At 48.5% G+C, this 19,678-nt stretch overlaps 1 protein-coding gene across 1 annotated transcript; it reads right to left on the bottom strand.

Moving 5' to 3' along the window:
• Window positions 1-240: 240 nt before the first annotated feature.
• Window positions 241-4,207, bottom strand: LOC105189387 (uncharacterized). Its single transcript, XM_019844288.2, has 3 exons — window positions 4,154-4,207; window positions 1,698-2,037; window positions 241-869 (listed from the first exon to the last, which is right to left on the bottom strand). The coding sequence occupies exons 1-3, from the start codon at window positions 4,172-4,174 to the stop codon at window positions 652-654; spliced, it is 579 nt and encodes a 192-aa protein (XP_019699847.1). The 5' UTR covers window positions 4,175-4,207; the 3' UTR covers window positions 241-651.
• Between the last annotated feature and the right edge of the window lie 15,471 nt (window positions 4,208-19,678).

The following is a 19,678-nucleotide window of genomic DNA, read 5'->3' as shown; positions in this document are numbered from 1 at the left end:
ATATCATTCCGCTGACGTCTCAATGCGATTTTAGGGTAGTAAATGCGCTCTCATCAAATCGAGTGATTATAATTTGTAGACTTCACCTGACTTTTCAGCCATTCTTTTTAAATGAATTTTTAACCGAACATGAGCGCTCGATTAAACAATCATCGGCTCCCGATAAATGCAGAAAGATCTTCACAGACAAAATATCTTCAGTCATGTTTTATTTTACATATAGAAAAAATAAATGCCAAGCGTTTTCACATGACAACAGAAGACAATTTCATAAGTTCTTTTCATCATATGTATATATAATTTACGCGCGTCTATAGTATTCCGTTTTATCGAGAGCATCGCGTTTCACACGAGAGAAGAAGAGCACGAGCGTTTTTACGGCTGCGGGATTCTGATGCTGATGTAACACCCGGGAAATCGATTCGTGCAGCTTCCATCAAGCTGTATATCGTTTATTGAGGCGAATAAACTATATTTACAATGACATACGGTACAGTAATATCCCTATAACATCGAACGGACAGCACGTTGTTGCCTTTGGTATGCGAAAGAAAACATCAACGTATGACGATTCAGGGGGGAAAGACCTAATCGTGCCAGGTACATAGCGATTAGTCGTGGACTGCCACGACTCGAGCGCTGCCGCGCTCTTCAATATCCGCCGCCGTGAGCGGACAGCGCGGCGGCGTATTCGTGCAGATGATCTTGGCCCGCGTCGTGACCTTGACCGCCGTAGACCCCGCCCGAATGATCATTCTTGCCGGAAGTATGCACCACCGCGTGAAATCCTTCCTTGTCCGCGTGATAACTGACGACCCGAAGAGTGCCACCTGGATCCTTCACGCTGTACTCCCCGGACACGCTGCTCCCTGAAAAAAAAAGATATATTCGTCGTCTGGCGGAAAGCTGATGACGCATCGACGACCCGGAGCTGTCGTCAGCGTGACATTGCGAAATTACATGGAAGCCGGCCTCTCTTCGTATATTTTATTTAGCGATCGTTAGGCTCGCACGATCGCTGACGTAATCTCCAAATCGATATAACCGGTCATACTCTCATATCCCCCCCTCCAATCATCGCTCGCTAATGAAACGGGACTTGTATAATGTATATAATCGCTTCGGAAAAGTATCGCAACATTGATCACAATTATTCCGATACGCCGTAGGTAGAATTGCGAGCTCGCGTTGTAGCGAGGTCGGTTCCGCCGGCGAGATACTTTCGCGTCTCGCAGGGTTTCGATAAAATAATTACCGCAATTTCGCAGACATATTCTTCGGCTGCGAGCCGGTTCGTTCGTCAGCACTCCCGAGATCTCGCGCTCTCTCACTTGGAGTCATGTATTATGACTCAAAAGCTACCGACGTCTTCGTGTTCTCTCCGGGGACAAACGGACGGGCTCTGACTCGGTCGTGGTGTACATTTGTAAAATTCATTCTTCCGCCTGGTATTGTCGCGATACCGCACGATGTGTCGTTGCGGCACAATCTCGGGAATTAACTCGGCGATATCCAAGTGAGAAAACGCGACTTTCCGCGAAAATGTAATTTTCTTCTCGGCCGTGTGGCAATTTTTGCCGACGTGAGCGCGTCGCTGGGAATCGGTTAACGACGCCACAGGTAGTCCCCGGGCCGCTCGTTGTCGTCATCCCGCGAAAGTCACGGAGACGTAAAAGTCACTCGTCCTTTTCACTCACCGTGCCTGGTCTCCTTCTGGCCGTGAAAGTCGCCGGTGTGATGGTCCTCGACGCCGTACGAGAACTCATACTTGGGATTCCCCACGTAGTCGACCGTGTAACCGTCGTGATGACGATGCTCCTGCTCCTGGCCGTGCAGGTAGTTGTGCTCGCCGAAGTGGTCCACCACGACGTGCGGCACTTTCACCTCGTACTCCGGGCCCTGCACCGGCCCGTGGAAGTGCATGTAGGAACTGGCCACCGAGCCGTGATGATCGTGGAGTGTGCCGCCGTCCAGCGGTATCACGCCGGCGATTGATCGATCGACCAGGGCGAGGCCGATGGTTAGCGCGACGGTGACCTGCGACACGAGAAGTTTACGTCGACAGTGTCGCGTCGGCCGGAGATTCACCTCCGGGCTCCCTCACGACCGGGCGCCTTCCCGGCCTCCCGGTATTCCGATATACTTATCGATCACGGGTGCAGGTAGAGCGCGAGCTATGAACCGCCGCGCCGGGTTGATCCACATAAGCAAAAATTGCTATACCCGCTGGCCTTCCAATTTCCGACTCGGACGATTTTCCGCCCGCGACGTTCTTACTCGCGCGGGAGAAATGTCGTGGACGAATCGCGATTCCGCGAAATAAAATCGACCGGGCCGGACTTTGGGCGCCCGAAGAGGCTCTCACATGTTCCGACCGCGTGCCACACACAGTCGAGCCATTTCAAGCTGGTAAAATAGTCCCTAAAATGTCTCTCGATAAATCAACAGCGCGCGGAAACGCAACCGCGCGATCTGCGCGATCGATGTTATCCGTATGAAACTCGCTCGATTTTACGATGCGGGCTGCACCGGCATTCAGCAGTTGGACGACCACGGCGACGGCCGGTTCGACGACCTTTCGTTTTTAATTACGGCAGTCTCCGGCCGTGTCAACGGTCGTACTAACACGAGCCAGCCCGGCGAAAGTGGCTCGATTGAAAGAGCGGGATAGACGCGATTCAATGAAGGACGTTTCTTCGTCCTTGCTCGCACGCTTCGCGAATCTCCATGTCTTCGTTACGATCGATGTTATCAACGCTTCGAGGCTTTTAACCCTTTGCAGGCTAACGTCATGTAAGAAAGACCGTGGATTTAACATTTAACGTGTCGGATTTTTCCGCGCGCGCGAAAGAAAGAGAGAGAGAGAGAGAGAGAGAGAGAGAGAGAGAGAGAGAGAGAAACTACGGGGCGTTACGTGGAGCAACGATCAGAATTGCCGAATATTCGAAGATTGTTGAAAATTCAGACGCGATTTGAAGCGTGTTGTCAACGATATGATTGAATTGAAACTTTGGCAAACCGTTGATATACGTCGCCTTTATATCGCGAATTCTGTCCCAGTGTATACGAGCCCAAGTTTGAGGGAGAAACACAAATATAAAATATAAAAATGTAAACTATATGCGGCAAGGCGCGGAATATATGCATGTTTGAGATGCATTATGTGAAATTTCACATGCGCACATGGCTGTTTGCAACTTTACAGCACCGTACCTGAATATTTAATGCGCCGTGAAATATTTATCAGAGATTATATAAATGTTATCCTCGTTGTTTGTAGGAAACTCGAAGCAGACGTAACAAATGATTACAAAAATAATTACACTCTCCCGATACAATGGTCCAACCGAGGGAACTCTTTGCCTCACTCTATCGTTTTTCTCTGTAACAGGAACAAGACCGGTGCTTCTGCTGGCGGAGACGTATAAGAAACCAGCACATTTAAACGTACAAAGGAAAATAACAGACTTGTCTATAATAAAATAGCTCGGAGACCTTAAAAGTCGAGAAGAGTTGAAAATTAAACAAGCGCAAGGAAACCGCGGCGGTTTTGCTCTATTGAGAGAAAGCGTCCCGCATGGAGGTGCAGTTTTTAGTTTTCTCCCGCGCGCAGTTCAGCTTGATATTTTTTACTCACTTTTGGCCGCACGAACGTTACCTTCCACAGAAACGAGCGCTCGCGACGACCGGGCCGAACGATCTAATTACATCGGGCGGACTCGAACGTCAAGAAACACTTTAATCCCATCCTATATTCACGACATTGCTTAGGGTCCTTCACGAGCCGAATGGGACTACTTTTCCGTCTCTCGCACCACCCTACGAGTTCGAATTATTTATCCCGTCAACCCTCGCGCGCGCGCGCATGTTGCTGTGCCAATTATACGTCCGTAATTATTGGCAATTAACAATCCGCCACCTTTCGCCTTTATCCTCTTCTCTGCCCTGTTGCCTCTCCCTCTCTCTCTCTCTCTCTCTCTCTCTCTCTCTCTCTCTCTCTCTCTCTCTCTCTCTCTCTCTCTCTCTCTCTCTCCCCCTCTCTCTCTCTTCTTTTTCGTATTTCCCTAACCGAGTGTCGCGGACTTGTTCTTTAACGGGCACTTTCTCTGCGACGCGTCACTTTTCCTTCTTCCGACGCGTCTCGACACTCTACCTTGAAAGTCATCTCCACCATTACGATATTTCAGGCGGCCAGGTGAGAACTGCAACTTACCGGCGTGTTTTCTAGGCTTTTATACCGGCCCGCTCGGCATACACGCGTCCGCGCCCGGTTCCGGTACCGGCGTGCGTTCACGCATCTGCGTGAGGATGGACTTCCGCGGCAGGAAGGTAAACGCGCCGCGCCGAAACGGCCGAACGAACGGCGGTCGGTCAACATTTAGCGCAAATGAATAGCGATAAATTGTGTGTAGCGAGACGAATTAAACGCGCTGCAACTTTATAGATCGTACAGGACGATGACGTCGAAGATTTAGTGGCACCGGAAAATATAGCGGGAAAATGGTTACTTTACATAACTCCGCACGCTAGTTTCGACAGATGAAAATGGATAAGACTAAAGAAAAACGAGCATTCGCTCAAAGTAAAAGAGATTTTTAATCTCGCCTCTCTCTCTCTCTCTCTCTCTCTCTCTCTCTCTCTCTCTCTCTCTCTCTCTCTCTCTCTCTCTCTCTCTCTCTCTCCCCCTCTCTCTCTTTCTTTTTTCTTTTATAAAAGATGCGTTTGTATATTAGACACGTTTACTCTCCAGTTGGACATTATTTTAAAATATTCACAAAATTACAAAGTGCACGTGCAAAAATTTCGCTTGAAATAAACGTTTGAGGAAATAAAATAAATCCTTGAAAAAAGAATAAATAAAGTGAATACAATACGGAGAGCTTTTAGAAATGTTTTTCTCGGCTCTTTTAGCAGGAACGTCAATCTAGCTTTACCTCCATTTTGATATTTTTCTAATCAGACGCAGTTTATTAAATTCGGCCGAAGGTGTGAGGAATTATATCGACAGCCCTGTTACACACGCGTTCCATTCGGTGGGACGACTCGGCACGAGTTCCAAATGGCGTTTCACGATGACTCGCTATGGCGTAAAACCTATTACGTATTAATAGACAGCGCTTCTTCGCGCGGCGCGAATTGAAAAATGATGTAGGAGATCGCATAAGATCGTTTCCTTCCTTTCAGCCGGCGCTCGCGAATGACTTCCTTCTTCCCGTGAGATACACGCTGCGCTATTGCCGCGAGCTTCCTCCAATATGCAATACTCGACTCGTCTGAGACGATCGAGGCTCGTTTCAAATTCAGAGACTCTTGGACTTTTAAATTGAGAATAATTGTCACGAGAGAGACACGACGGTGCGATTACGAACGATTCGAGTGCAGATTGTCGTGAAACTATCGCGGGATAATTTGACGGCTCCACTCTGCGGCTTAATTAGAGCTGAATATCGCGCGACACGGCAGTATCGAAGTCGCGATAATCTTCCAGTTATGCGCGATCAATGCTCGCCAATGATATCGTGCAGATCCCGCGCACGGAGCACCGCGCGGTCATCATCCGTCATCCGTTATTCATTCTCTCGCGGCTCGGATGATATTCACTTTTGCACTTCAGCTTTCGATTTTTGTCTTTCGCTTCCTTACGTGTGTGTGTGTGTGTGTATCGCTCTAACGGTGCGCGCTGGTTACATCAAGCTGCGCGACTTTTTGCTTTCTCTTCTCCTCTTCCTTTTTCGTTTTCTTTTCCTTCTTTTTCTTTTTCTCTTTTTTAATAATTCGTATTTCATATTTGCGCAGCGACGTCGACGTTAAACTCAGGCAGCTGACACCGATTTTTTTTTTCTTCCGCTGTAGTTTAAAACGCGCTCCGAGAGATACGGCTTTCACGAAAGAGAGCCAACCGGAAGTTGGCTGGCGCTCGATGGAAACGTCTCGTCTGCCTTCTTCGCCGTAACGGCAAGAAATATCGAGTCGATATATCGCGGAAATTCTTTTTACCTTCTCTCCGTCGCGCGATACAGAAAGGACGTGGTATTAAATCAAATTCGCGCATATATATATATATATATATATACATACGCGCGCGCACATATGTACATATAAAGCGGATTTTCTTTTAATTCAGCCGAGATCTCGATTCACGGCCGATGATTAGCGCCGCACCGGCAGTGGATTATAAACGACGTCGCGTGTACGTCGCGGAAAATATTCGTGCCCGACTCGTCGATATTTATAAAATAACAAACGGCGGGGCGCGCATATACATAATTCGGTAAATCCGACGAAACAACTTGGCGCAAACGCGCGGCACGCAATTAACGGGCTATAGTTTATACATTATATCGGGCGGACTAATAATATAAGTACCATTATGGTATATTATTATCGCGTAAATGCCCATTACTCGCGAGCGCATAATTCGACCGGCGCGGGGGATTTACGGCGGTGTCGAATAAGGTGCGACAGAGAGAGTAACGATCGATCGATCCACTGGCACATTTGATAACCCGATTAATGGACTACACTATGATAATGAACGCGAAGGGAAATAGAGTCGCCATTACTCTCGCTCATACGCTGCTAATTGAATTTTCTTTGTGAAGAAATTCCGCGGATGTACGTATTAGAGACGTCGCTGTTGCGCAACCCTTTGAAACGGCACGGGCCGCGTACGACGGCGACGGCGACGACGTTAACAGCGCGGCGGTATGTTGCGAGTCTGTTTCTTCAACGAATATAAATGCGTTCAATTACGCGCGGGCACATACGCGGTAGAAGGCTCATATTTCCACCATACTATATATTGTATGAATTATTCCTGCTGTGTGTTCTCGGCGAGAGTAAAGGCGCTCGCTCAAATTCAATATTCCGGCACGTAGCGATAATTAACTAAACCCTCGACCTTCTCTCCCTCTCTCTCTCTCTCTCTCTCTCTCTCTCTCTCTCTCTCTCTCTCTCTCTCTCTCTCCCCCTCCCTCTCTCTCTCTCTCTCTCGGAACAATGACGTAATATAATTGGCATAGGATAGTGTCTCCGATCGCCGCTACAAAGGGCGGTAATTGGAGCAATTTTGCGGTTTCGCAAATAAGCCCTCCGCAATTAGCGGATTAGCGCGTTAATGAACGTTTTATTAGCTGTTACGCGATAAAGAGCGCCTTTCTCCCGAGATCATCGAGAGAGAGAGAGAGAGAGAGGGGGGGGGGGAGCGATTGAGCGAGCGAGCGTTTCCGACAAACAAACAGTGCACCGTGAAAATGACGGCCAAATTAAAGTCCGCGCTTTCGTCGATATGCGAGCGCAAGTCTAGCGCGACAGTTTGCGCGCGATAGACTCGCGGTGCTACAATCGCGCGGACCGGCGTAAATAATTTCGCGCAGCGGCTGTGTAATGCGCGACGCGCAATTTCATCGTTTCGGCATAACATTTGTAAACGAAGCTCGCGCCGCGCCGGGACGCTGTATTATGCTTTCGTTCGGCGCGTGATATGCGTCGGAATGTGAGCGCGACTCGATTAAGCTAATTGGCGTTTCGCGGGGATATGCATCGCGCATCGAGAGACGAGCCTCGTCATTTGTGTGCAATCAATTTAATGGAATATCTAATAATTGTAATGTAGCCCTTACATGACTCCGGCTTTATCGCGCGATTTTCGATAGCTCCATATATCAACGCGCCGCTCTCGCAGCACTTTCCGATGCTTCCGCGCGGCAGTTCGAGGAACGTCAACGACCTCTTTCTTGCCGTTTCGCCGTATGCGTGATCCCGGTTGACGATCAGTTATGATCCATAATTGCGACTGTGCAACGAGCGACGAGAAGAAAGAGAAGGAAAAGAAACCAAAGCAGAAGCGGAGAACCCGCGATAAGTAGTTTCTCCGTAATTCGCGTGTAACTTGCAGCCGGCCGTTAAATTCATGCATTATGCCGCACGAAGTTGCCCGCCGTCGCAAATTCCGCGAATCGAGACGGCTTCGGACTTCGCCGGCCATATAGTATCGCGTATGAAAGGATCAGTTGCCGTGCCTGCCTGCCTGCCGGCCGGCCGGCCGGCCGAGCGAGCTATAAAAGCCGCGAATACACGTAGCGGGCCACGGGCTTCTCTCGTGGCCCGGCTCGTAAATCAAGAAGCTCGATCCCGGGCGTAAGAATGATCCGGCCGCGATAAGGGGCTTCCCAGCCCGGAGTTTCTGCCCCCGTAGTCGCGCGCGCGTCTCCCGGCGAGAAAGCTGTCTCGGGGAAAGCGGGAGCTTTCACACCCGCGGATTCGTGTAATCGCGAAACGGCCACGCCGGTCGGCCGCGCGCACCTCCGGGCCTGACCCAGATCGGTCGTATCTACTCCAATTTGCACTTGACGCGGTCGCCGAGGCTTCGCCGGCGTAGCCGACAGCCGAGAGGCGAGCTGGTCAGCGGACGATTCTTCCCTCGGCGCATTGTCCCGCTGCCGGCTGCCGAAGTATTCCAGGCACGCCGCAGCGCCGTTATAAATACCTTACATACACAAGCACGCGTGCGCGATGCCGCAGATGCGCCATTACTAATTAGTGAGATACGGCGCATTCGCAGCGGCCGAAAGAGAAGGTGCAAGTGAATGAAGCGCGAGCACAAAAGTTGCCACGCGCTAGAGTTCTCGCCGAGTGTATTTCGAGATCGCTCCGGGACCGCGAGCGAGACGTCGTCGTCGGACGTATAAACGTCGAAACGGGCTCGAAATAGTCGAGACCGAAAATTGCCCTCACGATTGCAACTCGAAAGCTTATATCATTCGAAAGAGGGGTGCGGGAGGGCGACGCGATCAGAGAATAAAGATCGAACAATGGCGGGGACGTGACGTCGTTTTACGGCGCGGGCGGCGCGAGCCGCGAGAGCGAACAGATTGAGAATGCTCGGCGCGCTTGCGGATATTAAGCGGTCGGGGCGCGCAAAGGCGAGAGTGCTGTCTCGAATTAAAAGTAATAGCAAACGCCGGCGCGGACGTGCGCGTAAAAACGTATTTACGCGGATTAAGCGCGTCCCGACCGCGGAACTGACTCTTTCTCCATGGTGTGGGCGGCGGCGGACTCGCGCGCGCGCGCGCGCGAACGATCTTCGCAGGAGATCGCGAGCCGGAAACGGGCCTCTTCTCCCGGCGCTCTCGCGCTTATTGCGCTCGAGTCGTCGGAAGCTCAATTAAAATTCCCACGGGAATTTCTCATTCGCCCGGGATACTTGCCTCTGCGACGCGACAGTAGCGCGGCGTTGTACGACATGCTAACATTGCGGAATTTCTCCGGGCTATTTTTCTCCCGGTGTAATTTCAGCGGCTCGAGTATACGTATCACCTGGAGACGGCCACGTGGGTTAACGGCTAACGATAAGGCTGACGTAATTCTGTCCGCCCTTCGCGAGATATCGCGGTCGCGCGGCGCGCGGGGCGCTTTACAGGAGCGTGACTCGTTCTCCAGAGCCGCCGTTGAGTGTTCGTCGGTGATTAATCCTGGCTACAAAATGCTCGCCGCCGATGTAACCGGTGAGTATGGAGCATTTCATTTTTACGTCCGTCACGTACCGCCCGTTGAGAAGCACGCTTGGATTAATTCTCCGGCCGCGCGAACGCCGTTACGAATCGTCGAGATACACGCGATCACCGACACTCGTTTGACGATCGTCTGTTTCCCCGGATTTATTATGCAGGCGATGGTCCAAAGCAAAATTTGGCTCGGTGTCTCGGTTTAAATCGGAATGTGTGGGTCGTATACGAAGAGTAGGTCTTTAAGATACGTCGAGAAATCATTTCTCGACACGTTTGGAAAGACAGACGAAGATTTATAAATATGTGCGAAGGGGAGACTTAACTTTAGAATGTCTCTCGGGACGGTTTCCCGCAAACGATGCTCACGTTTTAACGGCAATTTAATTCGCTGCATGTAGCCGGTCTCTTTTATTCTCTCCTCGATCAGGCGTTAACGTCTCCCGCGAGTCATAAAGAGCTAAATGGTCGCAAGAACGGTGGCCGCTGCGAAGAGCTTTCGACAAGCTCGCAATACAGAGGCGATGAGATCTTAACGAGCAGCCGCGCGTAGTTAATCGATCTTCATTCCTGAGCTTAATTACTCACACGCCTACCCACACTTTGCGCGAAAAGGCGTATCGAGTATTGTTTCTGCTACGTGAAATGGCAAACGGCCGATACAATTAAGACAGCGGTGCGTCGCGCCCGATAAATACGAGCTCCGTACTCGTTAAAATTGTGATAGATACGCGTGATATTTAAGCGGCCCGTCAGTCGTATGATTTATGACTTTTTATCGATCTTTACGGCGCGCGCACAAAAGCACGAGCGAATGATGAAGTAGACGCGAGCGACTATCTTGCTCATTCGACGATTTATCGTTGAATGTCGCTGCCCGAAACGAATCTTAAAGGTCATTCTACAATACGTGTCGTAAGTTGTAAGCCGTAAGAATTGGCGAATCGCAATCAATTATTATAAAAATAATCGGCCATAATTGGTCAGTTCTTACGGCTTGCAACTTACGACACGTATTGTAGAATGACTTTTACGGCTGCCCCTTACGGCTGCTGATGCGTCGATTGTTCCGCTTCCGAGTTTCTTCGTCCAGATGAAATTGATTTTTCTCCTGGGAAAAAGCCGTCAACAAAGACGATTCACTCGGACGGTTGTGTCAACGATATAAATTAGAATTTCGCACGACTCTCTCGATGCATCGCGTGTTTGTAATTTGCCCTGTGCGCCGCGTGCCAGCCTTCTTTGCACGAGCTCGATATCAGCTCAAATGCTCTGTTTTCTTTCAATTAACGGATGCGAAGATATAAGTACAGTGCAAATCCTACATGGGCAAATATTAGCCTTGAAGGTACAGTTCTTCATCGAATCAATCAATCTTGGCTTACGTGACACTTGCTATGTAGTAGTCGGCCACACGCTCGCAGATTAACACGTCCGCGGGCCGTCAACGATCCTTCACGGCTGGTGGCGCTGTGGCTACGTAAATCAAAGTTCAAGATTCCAATACACTTGCACTTGTCACGCTTGCTTGCCCAAGCGTGGCGACACCTTCGCTGTGCGCGCTTGTGTGCGTGTGTGTGTGTGTATGCGCGCACGTGTGTGTGTGTGTGTGTGTGTGTATGTGTAAAGCGGCACTTGTCGCGATCTTAAGACCTGTTGATCGAACACAATCAAGTTCCTCATCAGCGAACAATGTCGTACACGTGCTCGGGAGATACGCAAACAAACGCACTTGCAGCAACTTGGTCATGCGACTAGCTTGCAACTCGACTAGAAATTTATCCTATGGTCCTGATCAGGTTAACCTCACTTGGACATCAGGTCCCAATAAGGTAATACTATCCTAGTAAGTCATGTAAGACTTACTAGGACCCGACGCAGCGTGGATATCAGGACCTTAGTAAGGATTCATAGTCAGGTCCTTATTGAGTTATCTTATGGAATCCTTATTACGTTTTTTTTCTTTTCAAATTATGGCTCCTGATTACTCGCCACGGCTATATTGGACGATGACATTAGAAATAAGAAATGACACGCTGAGAATTCTTTCATGTCATTTCCAAATAAAAAGATATTTGCATGAAATAATATTTTAGATCGCTTGAGCATACTTGTAAAATGTTTCGGAAAAAAAACATGAAATGAATATCATAAGATCACAAAGTATCACAAGGTGACAAGACATAAAGTAGTGTCAAAGAGAAAAGTTGCATGTCACGTTAATTTTACAACTATTTATTGACTGCTAAAAAAGGATAGTTTCTATAGCATTTTACAAATATGTTCAAGTGGTCTGAAGTGTTTTTGCAATGCAAACGTCTTTATATCTGATGAAATGACACCCAAAAATTGTTTTGTTAAAACTTGACAATGCAAATCATATTAGGTACAATGAATAAGATCCCGACTAGGACCTGATTAACTGCACCATATTACATCATACACTAGATTGGTACGTTAAGGTCCTAATGTGGACCCAATCATTATAAAGGTCTTCCTTACTCATTTGTCGTTAGGACATTACAAGGACTGACTTACTTAGGATTACCTTTCATTCACTCTATCAAGTCCTTATCAATGTTGGGTGAACCTGATCAAAATTTCTAGTCGGCAACAACATCCCGATTGGATTTAGCATGCGTCTCTCTTGGTCTTTTTTCCTTTTCCTCTCGCAGCGCTGTGTGCAATCTCTTATACCCTCGTCCCGAGATCAGAGATTAATTGTTGTAACAGAGACTGCACTTGATATTATTCCACGTTCGAAGCTTGATGCGTGCGCGATAAGTCGCAGGTGATTTTGAACGTTCTGAAAATATGAGCAGCGTGTCACTCGTATCGATAAACGATAAAAAGCTCCGTAGGCGGCCACGTGCTACGCATTTCGCGCTGTTAATCGCGTATATTTTCTTTCGATTATTTATTGACTGTAGCAAATAGCACGTAACTCGCGCGTACATCCAGAAATAGCTATAATTGCGCACGTGCGCAACAAACTTGGAATGTAAACGATATGATCGTCAAAAAGCGAAATAATTCAGGGCCGCTGTGAATGCGAAACTGACTTTGCAAATTTACGCGGTTACACATGACGCAATTAACGCTTTTGTACGGAGCATGCAAAGTAAGAGCGTTGATTCATGCAAGTGGACGACCCAAAAGTCGCGCGACGATTTGATCGCTCTAATAAAGACGCGTCGACAAAAGAAGGAAGGAACGTGATCGCAATTATGAGCGCGACTATCGATGCCCGTTTGACCATCGATGACCGATTTCTCATTAACGCGGCGAAATCCAGCCGCGATCGGCCTAGTCGCGCGATTAGCAGCGCGCGAGAAAGATAAATAGCTCCGTAAACACATGACGACAGGCGGGGCAATACTACCCGCGTGGTTATTAATGATGGGGATTAGAGTTTTATATGACTTGATGTGTCGCGTATATATACGGTTTCCTTCGCGCGGCTCCCAACGCGGTAATACGCACGTTTCTAATATATCAGCGCATTTATCGTCCTTATCGCGCTTATCGCGCGGCGCCGCCGCGAAAAATTCTATTACACGTGGCGCGAACTGTCAAGCCGTGATTTATTCCGCGCTACGTTGTCCCGGCAGATTATCAACGGGATTTATACGGTCAACGAGCGTGTGATCAATTACACTTTTAATCGCGTGATTCGTAATAAACGGCTAAGTCACTCGGTGCATTAGCGCGATCGTGCGTCAAGCTTAAATATTCATACGCGGTTATGTAGAAATAACGTAAATAGTTATTCAACATATTGCACGAGTCGGTCGTTACGAGGACATTTGCACGTATAAATCACGTCGATCAGTGCGCGCACGCGTGTACGCTCGTCTCGGCTAAGTTTCGGCGGATCTCTCGCGCTGGAAGAATGTGCGTGTGCGCGTGTGTGTGGACCGGGCGGATTTTATTAAAAATTATTACGTCGCTCACATTCTCGCAGACGCCTCGCGACGGCGTCGCACGTAAAACTTCATTTTCGAGGCTCCTTTCTCCGAAGGCACGAAAGACTGATAAGCGGGCGAACCGCGCTTTTGATGCCCGCTCGAATTTTAACGCGCAACGCGGCCTTACCTCGGACTTAATTGCTGATCTACACGCGTGACGCGACGTGACGCGCTAACGCGTAGCGTGGCGCACACGACGATCGGTTTTTCCCGATTGGAGAACCGCGAGAACTGTGTCTGACTGTGGCACTTACAGGCAACGGCAGCGGCCCGCGCAGCCCGTGCAGCACTTTGTCGAGAAGTGAAGGATCAAACGCCTTTGTAATTCTATACGGCGCTATACACGAGAGCGATATCCCCCTCGAACGTATTCCTTGAGAGATCTTGTGCGTGCTACAGTAGCCGCAAGCGGTCAAGTCGGGAGCCCCCGGAGGAGAGTTCGCCCATCCAAGCGCGCATTAATTCAAAAGGAATTTGTAATTAGTCGCCCGCGCGCAGCGACGGGGTTCACATTATCGAGTTAGTAAATTGCCGGGTGCCTGAAGTGATACCATTCGTGATATCACGAGCATGCGATGCTAAACGGTATTTCCACGCGCGTACGTTCGCGCGGGGAACATGCTAAACATCGCGCGCAGGCGCGATTCCACACACGCTAATCGCCGATACCGTATTACAGACACGGGGCACGGGGTATACATCATATTCGTTTGGCGCGATTCACGCGAACGCGTCGAATTTCCGCGCGTCCGTTCTCTCGTAAGACAGCGCGGCGCTGTATTTTCAGGCGAAGACAAAATTGCAGCCGGGATATCGTGAATTCCGCGCGACGTCGATAAACCTCCAATTATACGCATTCCGCGAGCATTTCTCTCTCATCAAGGCGGATGTGGCAGGGCGAAATTCGCGGCGCAGCGTTTCGTCCTCGGTCAGATCGTTATCAGCTCGATATTAAAGGTCGCCGTCATTAAGCCGGGCGCAACGCCACGCAAACTTCGTTGAAAGGGAATGAATCGGGGACGTGCAAGCGGCGTTTTTGACCGGGCGACGATCTCGTCCGCCTTTAATTAAAACGGTCCTCGTCGTCGATGGCACGCAATTCTTTATCGCGTTACACAGTCGCGATTTCTTGCATGGCGGTGGATAACGCGGCGCAAAAAGTGCGGATAAGCGTGCTGCGGTCGCCGCGGTTAATGCAACTTTCGTCGCGGGCATGACGACACGCGCATCGCGTTTGTGCGTTTTGTACATTTCGCTCTCTCGCGGCTTTACACGACGAGATTATTCCCCGCTAATAAAGCGAACGACAGCCGCGAGTAGGTCGTGCTTATTGTAATTCGCGTAATAAATCGCAAACCGGCGTTAACGACAAGATTATATCACACACTGTTAAACGAGCGGCTTAAACGAGCCCCGATAAAGTCGCGATTGTCGCCGACTCGTCCCTGCAGGCGTCGCGTTCTCGCAAAAATTATGCGTCCCTTTGTCCGATCCGGGGAACAGAAGAAGCAGTATTAATCGGGAGAGAAAGACAGAGAAAGAGAGAGAGAGAGAGAGATTTTCTTTGTTCGTTTAGTTAATTATACGTAATTCAGATCAGCGTAATGGATCCAGAAATGGCTTTGCAGGTTTGCGAAATCCATGAACATGGAACAGGTGAGATAATAAGCACGAATCGCCTTTGTAGTATCGCTTTAATATTATTGCCTTCTCTGTGCTCTCGTCGACGTTCCTCTCTTCTGACGTGCGCTCGACAAAGAACAATAAGAGGATCCGGGGCAAGGATTCCTACGATTGTCCGGGTTGATGCTTAATATTTTTTTAAATAATTTTCGCTCGGCATTCTCTCTCTTTCTCTCGATTGTTACCGCAAATTTCAATAGCAAGTAATTCAATTGGGAAATCTACATATTCATCGCGAAAGCAGAATAATGAATAATAATGCAACAGACGTAAGGCAATTAAGCTCGCGACGCAAAAAGTGAGGACCGTAATAGTAAGGAGCGGCGATGGTGGTCGGTAAATAATCGCGAGATAACAATTAGCGAGACGCTCTCCCCCCCTCCTCCCTCCCTCTCTCTCTCTCTCTCTCTCCCTCTCTCTCTCTCTCTCTCTCTCTCTCGACGTTCTACCGCAGGACGTAGTGAAACTATAAATCGAGGCAGATGTATCATATCTGGAACGAGAGAGGGACGCGCATTAAATGTTATCGCGCGCGGTTAAGACCCTCCCCATTATGCCGTAATGCAACTCGGCCTTTAATGAGAACAAGTGTAAGCGCTATCTCGAGCAGCTGGAGATCTCCTCTGGCGTCTGCGCGACGGCGGCATGACGTATTGTATAGAATCCGCTCGCACTCCTCTCTGATTAAATCTCTGATTGCTGGCGATCCGACTCGAGCTGCGTAATGACGAGAAGGTAATCAGTCCCAGGCAACGAGCGCGAGCGAGATGGGCGAGAAAAGGGATCGAGTAATTTGCGAAAATAACGCCGATGTGGGTGGGGAGGGAAGGGTGAAGCGCGATCGAACGGCGGCCAGCTAGGTGCCTGATTAAACTCTCGACGCCAGCTGGGCCTACCGTAGGTGTCTTGATTAAATTCACAGCCGCTAAGAAAGCCGCGCGCGCCGGCCGATTAGAGGGAGGGAAGGGGGGAGGGCGGGCCCCACCGTCGACGCGTGCCAAACCCTCGAATTTGTTGCTCGAAGGCAACAAATTGGCGAGAACCTGCCCTAGAAACCGCCGCGAACCAACCGGCTCCGCCGTGCGCCCGCGTCCTCCGCAAACCGCCTGGCAAACTGAGTTACGTGATCCGCGCATTGCGGAAAATTACGCGTCAAGCCGCGTTATGGCTTTTAAGGTAAACAGGCACTAAACTCCGAAACACAGCGCTATAGCGTGCAAAACGGCACGTGAAATGCATTTGTTGCATAAACAGCGCGCGCGCACACGCGCATACTCGCGCGCGCGCGTGCTTGTGTAAAATCGCGTTACGCTTCAGCGCTTAGAGCCGTGATATAAACATGAAATACGAGAGCAAGATACAAGCAAGGCCGCGGAGTCGAAAGAAGCCGAGCCGCCTGGTGAAGCGAGGCCTGTGTGTGCGTCGATACACACGAGAGATGTCGATATTATAGGATCAGATATCAGAAAACATCAGGGCAAACATTTACGCGCGCGTATACTCGCGTGCGATCCCTTTTTGCGCGCTGTTTGCATGTAAAAGGATTCGAAAATACGAGCTTGTAATAACACGATTGGCCCGGACGCTTGGAGATTTTCGCGCGTCCGCTGTGTACCGCGCACCGAAATTTCACATAATACGAGCCATCGCTCGCTGCATCGCGAGCCAGCGCGGACGCGGACGCAGCGAACTGCACGAATCAAATATTGAAGTGACCCAGTTTCAATAAAAAGTGATCAGCCCGTAATGTCAAATTTGTTTCGTAAGGCTTTCGCTTGGACAATTTGGACCTCCGAGTGCGTCTCTCGCTCTCTCTCTCTCTCTCTCTCTCTCTCTCTCTCTCTCTCTCTCTCTCTCTCTTTTTCTCTCTCTCTCTTTCTCACTGCTGAATAAAATAATTAACATTCATTTAATTAAACGCGCGTTATCGAGTAACATGATACACGCGTATCGGCCGTAAGAATGATACGCAAATATCGTTGTATTTGATGACGAAAGGAAAAAAAAGAGGAAGAAAAATGCATAAATAATAATATATATTGGCACGTGGGAAAGCCAATATGTCCAATATATTTTCAGCCCGCGCGAGTCTTCCTGTCTGAAATAAATCAATATTGACAGAGTAACCGCGCTAAAATCGTCAACATTTTGTGCGCAAGACCCGCACGCCATATGCCACGTGCTTCTGTGTTATAATAACGACGAGCGTAAAAATATGAGATATCCATTACGCGCGTGTTTTTCGCTCATAAAATTGGACATTTAATTCACGGGTTACACCCAGTATTTACGTTTATGAACAGCGCCGTACACTCGAAATGCATTCCGCTGAGAAAATGCTGATAATCACATTTAAACGTGTAAAATCTCATTTAACTGATTTCACGTTCTTATTTGTTGTTGTTTCCCTTACCTCTCTATTTAATCACCCAAGCTCACCGTCCTTTTAATTCGCGCGCGCGCGCGGCTCTCGCGCTTGTAATGATTTGAAATTTAAATTTCTCTTACATTAATTTTGTTCCTCTTCTTTTCTTTTGTACAAAGTTTCACGCGACCAAATATACGGGGCGGCCAAATGTACGCGTTGTTCGCCGGCTCGAATTTTTCGCGGCAGAGAGAAAGATCCGAGAAGTAGAAATAGCAGGTTACGCAATGGGCATCGTTGATCGCGTAATTGCCGACCGATGACGGGTAAAAACGGGCCGTTATCCCGATATCGAGACATCGCCAACACTTTGCGCGGTAAAAAGGTGGATTATGCAATTGTGTTGTCGAGTGTCCAATTGCCGTTCGTCGCTGCGTGTTGTACCGCGCGCGGGAGCAAAAAACTACTTAATTTGTTATCGCGACACGGAGTCACGCGGAACGTGACCCAAAACCGACGCGATCTGAGCTTCGGTATCTAATTAAACTCCAGATAGGCTCGCGCCCAACTCGATGCGATGTAACGGAGACGGAAGACGACTTATACCTTTGCGTGCAAACATTAATGCGCCGCTATTCCGCGCACGCGATTTAGGATTTATTCGGCAACTTGGTGTCAGGAATAAATTTATGTATATTAATACTGGTGAGCGAAATAAAATGTCCGAAAAGCCCGTAGTATGATCAAGAATAATTATAGACGACGTTATTATCAAGATTTCCAAGTTTGTATAGTCTTCTCGTAATTTTTCACAAACTTTGCTCGAGGACAAAATGACAAATTGTGAATATTTCGGGTTATTTGTAAAGAACAAGCAGAAGACGAATACTTGCCTGTTTAGGGAATTGAATATTCAATTATTACGTACAGTCGAGTATATATTCGTGTATCGGAGAGCATCGGAGGTATGTATAATAGAATCGCGTACATAAGCGGAGATTTAATTATTATCTGTGATGAAATATGCAATTATATGATTCCGAATATACGGGAATTAGCGGATCTCATTACAAACCTCGATCATGTTTAATAGGTTATTATGCTGCAAAATAGTTTTAACTAAATACACGTAAACGCGAGACGCTTTTGAAGTTTCGCGAATTGCTTTCCTGTGAAAATGGATTTTTGCACAAAAAGCATTCATTTTCTCTCAGTGTTATTTTGCGAGGCGAATCGGATTAATTCTCAAAAATATCGCAATTGGGAGAAAAGCTATCGTAGCCCTCTATCCCGAAAGAGATCTCGCATTACATCGTAAACGTTAAGAAGACCAAGCTACGTTTTAAACTGTCCATCCACCGTTTGTAGTCGCCTGTTTCGTCTATTTCGGTCATTTGTAACACATGTCGATTAAGTTATGTCGGGGTGCCCCCGGAATGAATCCTGTTACATTCTAACCGCCTGTTTTCGCGGTGCGCAAGGCGCGACCGCGCTCATGGTACGAAATTCGATTTAAACTTGAACACGATAGACGTACCAGCGAACGAAAGTATACTCGCAGTGTGAAGCCTCTGTTCTCCGTAATATTCTCCCAGCGGATTCCTAGACCGCGTGACCATAAAAGGTTTTGATGTGTCGATCAATCACCTCATTCGACTGATATTGAACGTAGCGCGGCAGGCGTCGGCATCAATCTTTGATTATCTATTCTCCGACGTTCTCTCTCTCTCTCTCTCTCTCTCTCTCTCGCTCGCGCGCGCGCGCGATCTCTCGCCCGTTCGATCTCTCCGTTGTTTTTAGGCGCATCCGCGGAGCGAAGACGATTTATGAATTCGCCATTACATTATGTCCGCCACGCTTGCGGTCTTTGTCCTCGGTATGCGAAATCCTTCGCGAGCAAACTTTCCGCGAGTTTCGCGAAACACGATATTGCATTTACCAGCTTCGTTCCGTATACGTGAGAAAGTGCAACAACGCAATTTAATTACGCTTCTCGGTATTTTGCAAGATTTTTTTTCTCGCGGAGCTTTCAGATTGCAGCCGATCGCGTTTTTCACCAAAGTTCGGACCTGCGCAGGTCGTATGTCGTAACTTAACAATTTTTAAGTACCTTGGTCACTCTTGTCGTCCGCCATTATAACAAAAATAATGCTACA

Source organism: Harpegnathos saltator, unplaced genomic scaffold (genome assembly GCF_003227715.2).
Source record: "Harpegnathos saltator strain DR-91 unplaced genomic scaffold, Hsal_v8.6 scaffold203, whole genome shotgun sequence".
Classification (NCBI taxonomy): Eukaryota; Metazoa; Arthropoda; class Insecta; order Hymenoptera; family Formicidae; genus Harpegnathos; species Harpegnathos saltator.
Note: the sequence above shows the minus strand (reverse complement) of the source record. Positions and strands in the feature narration are given on the sequence as shown.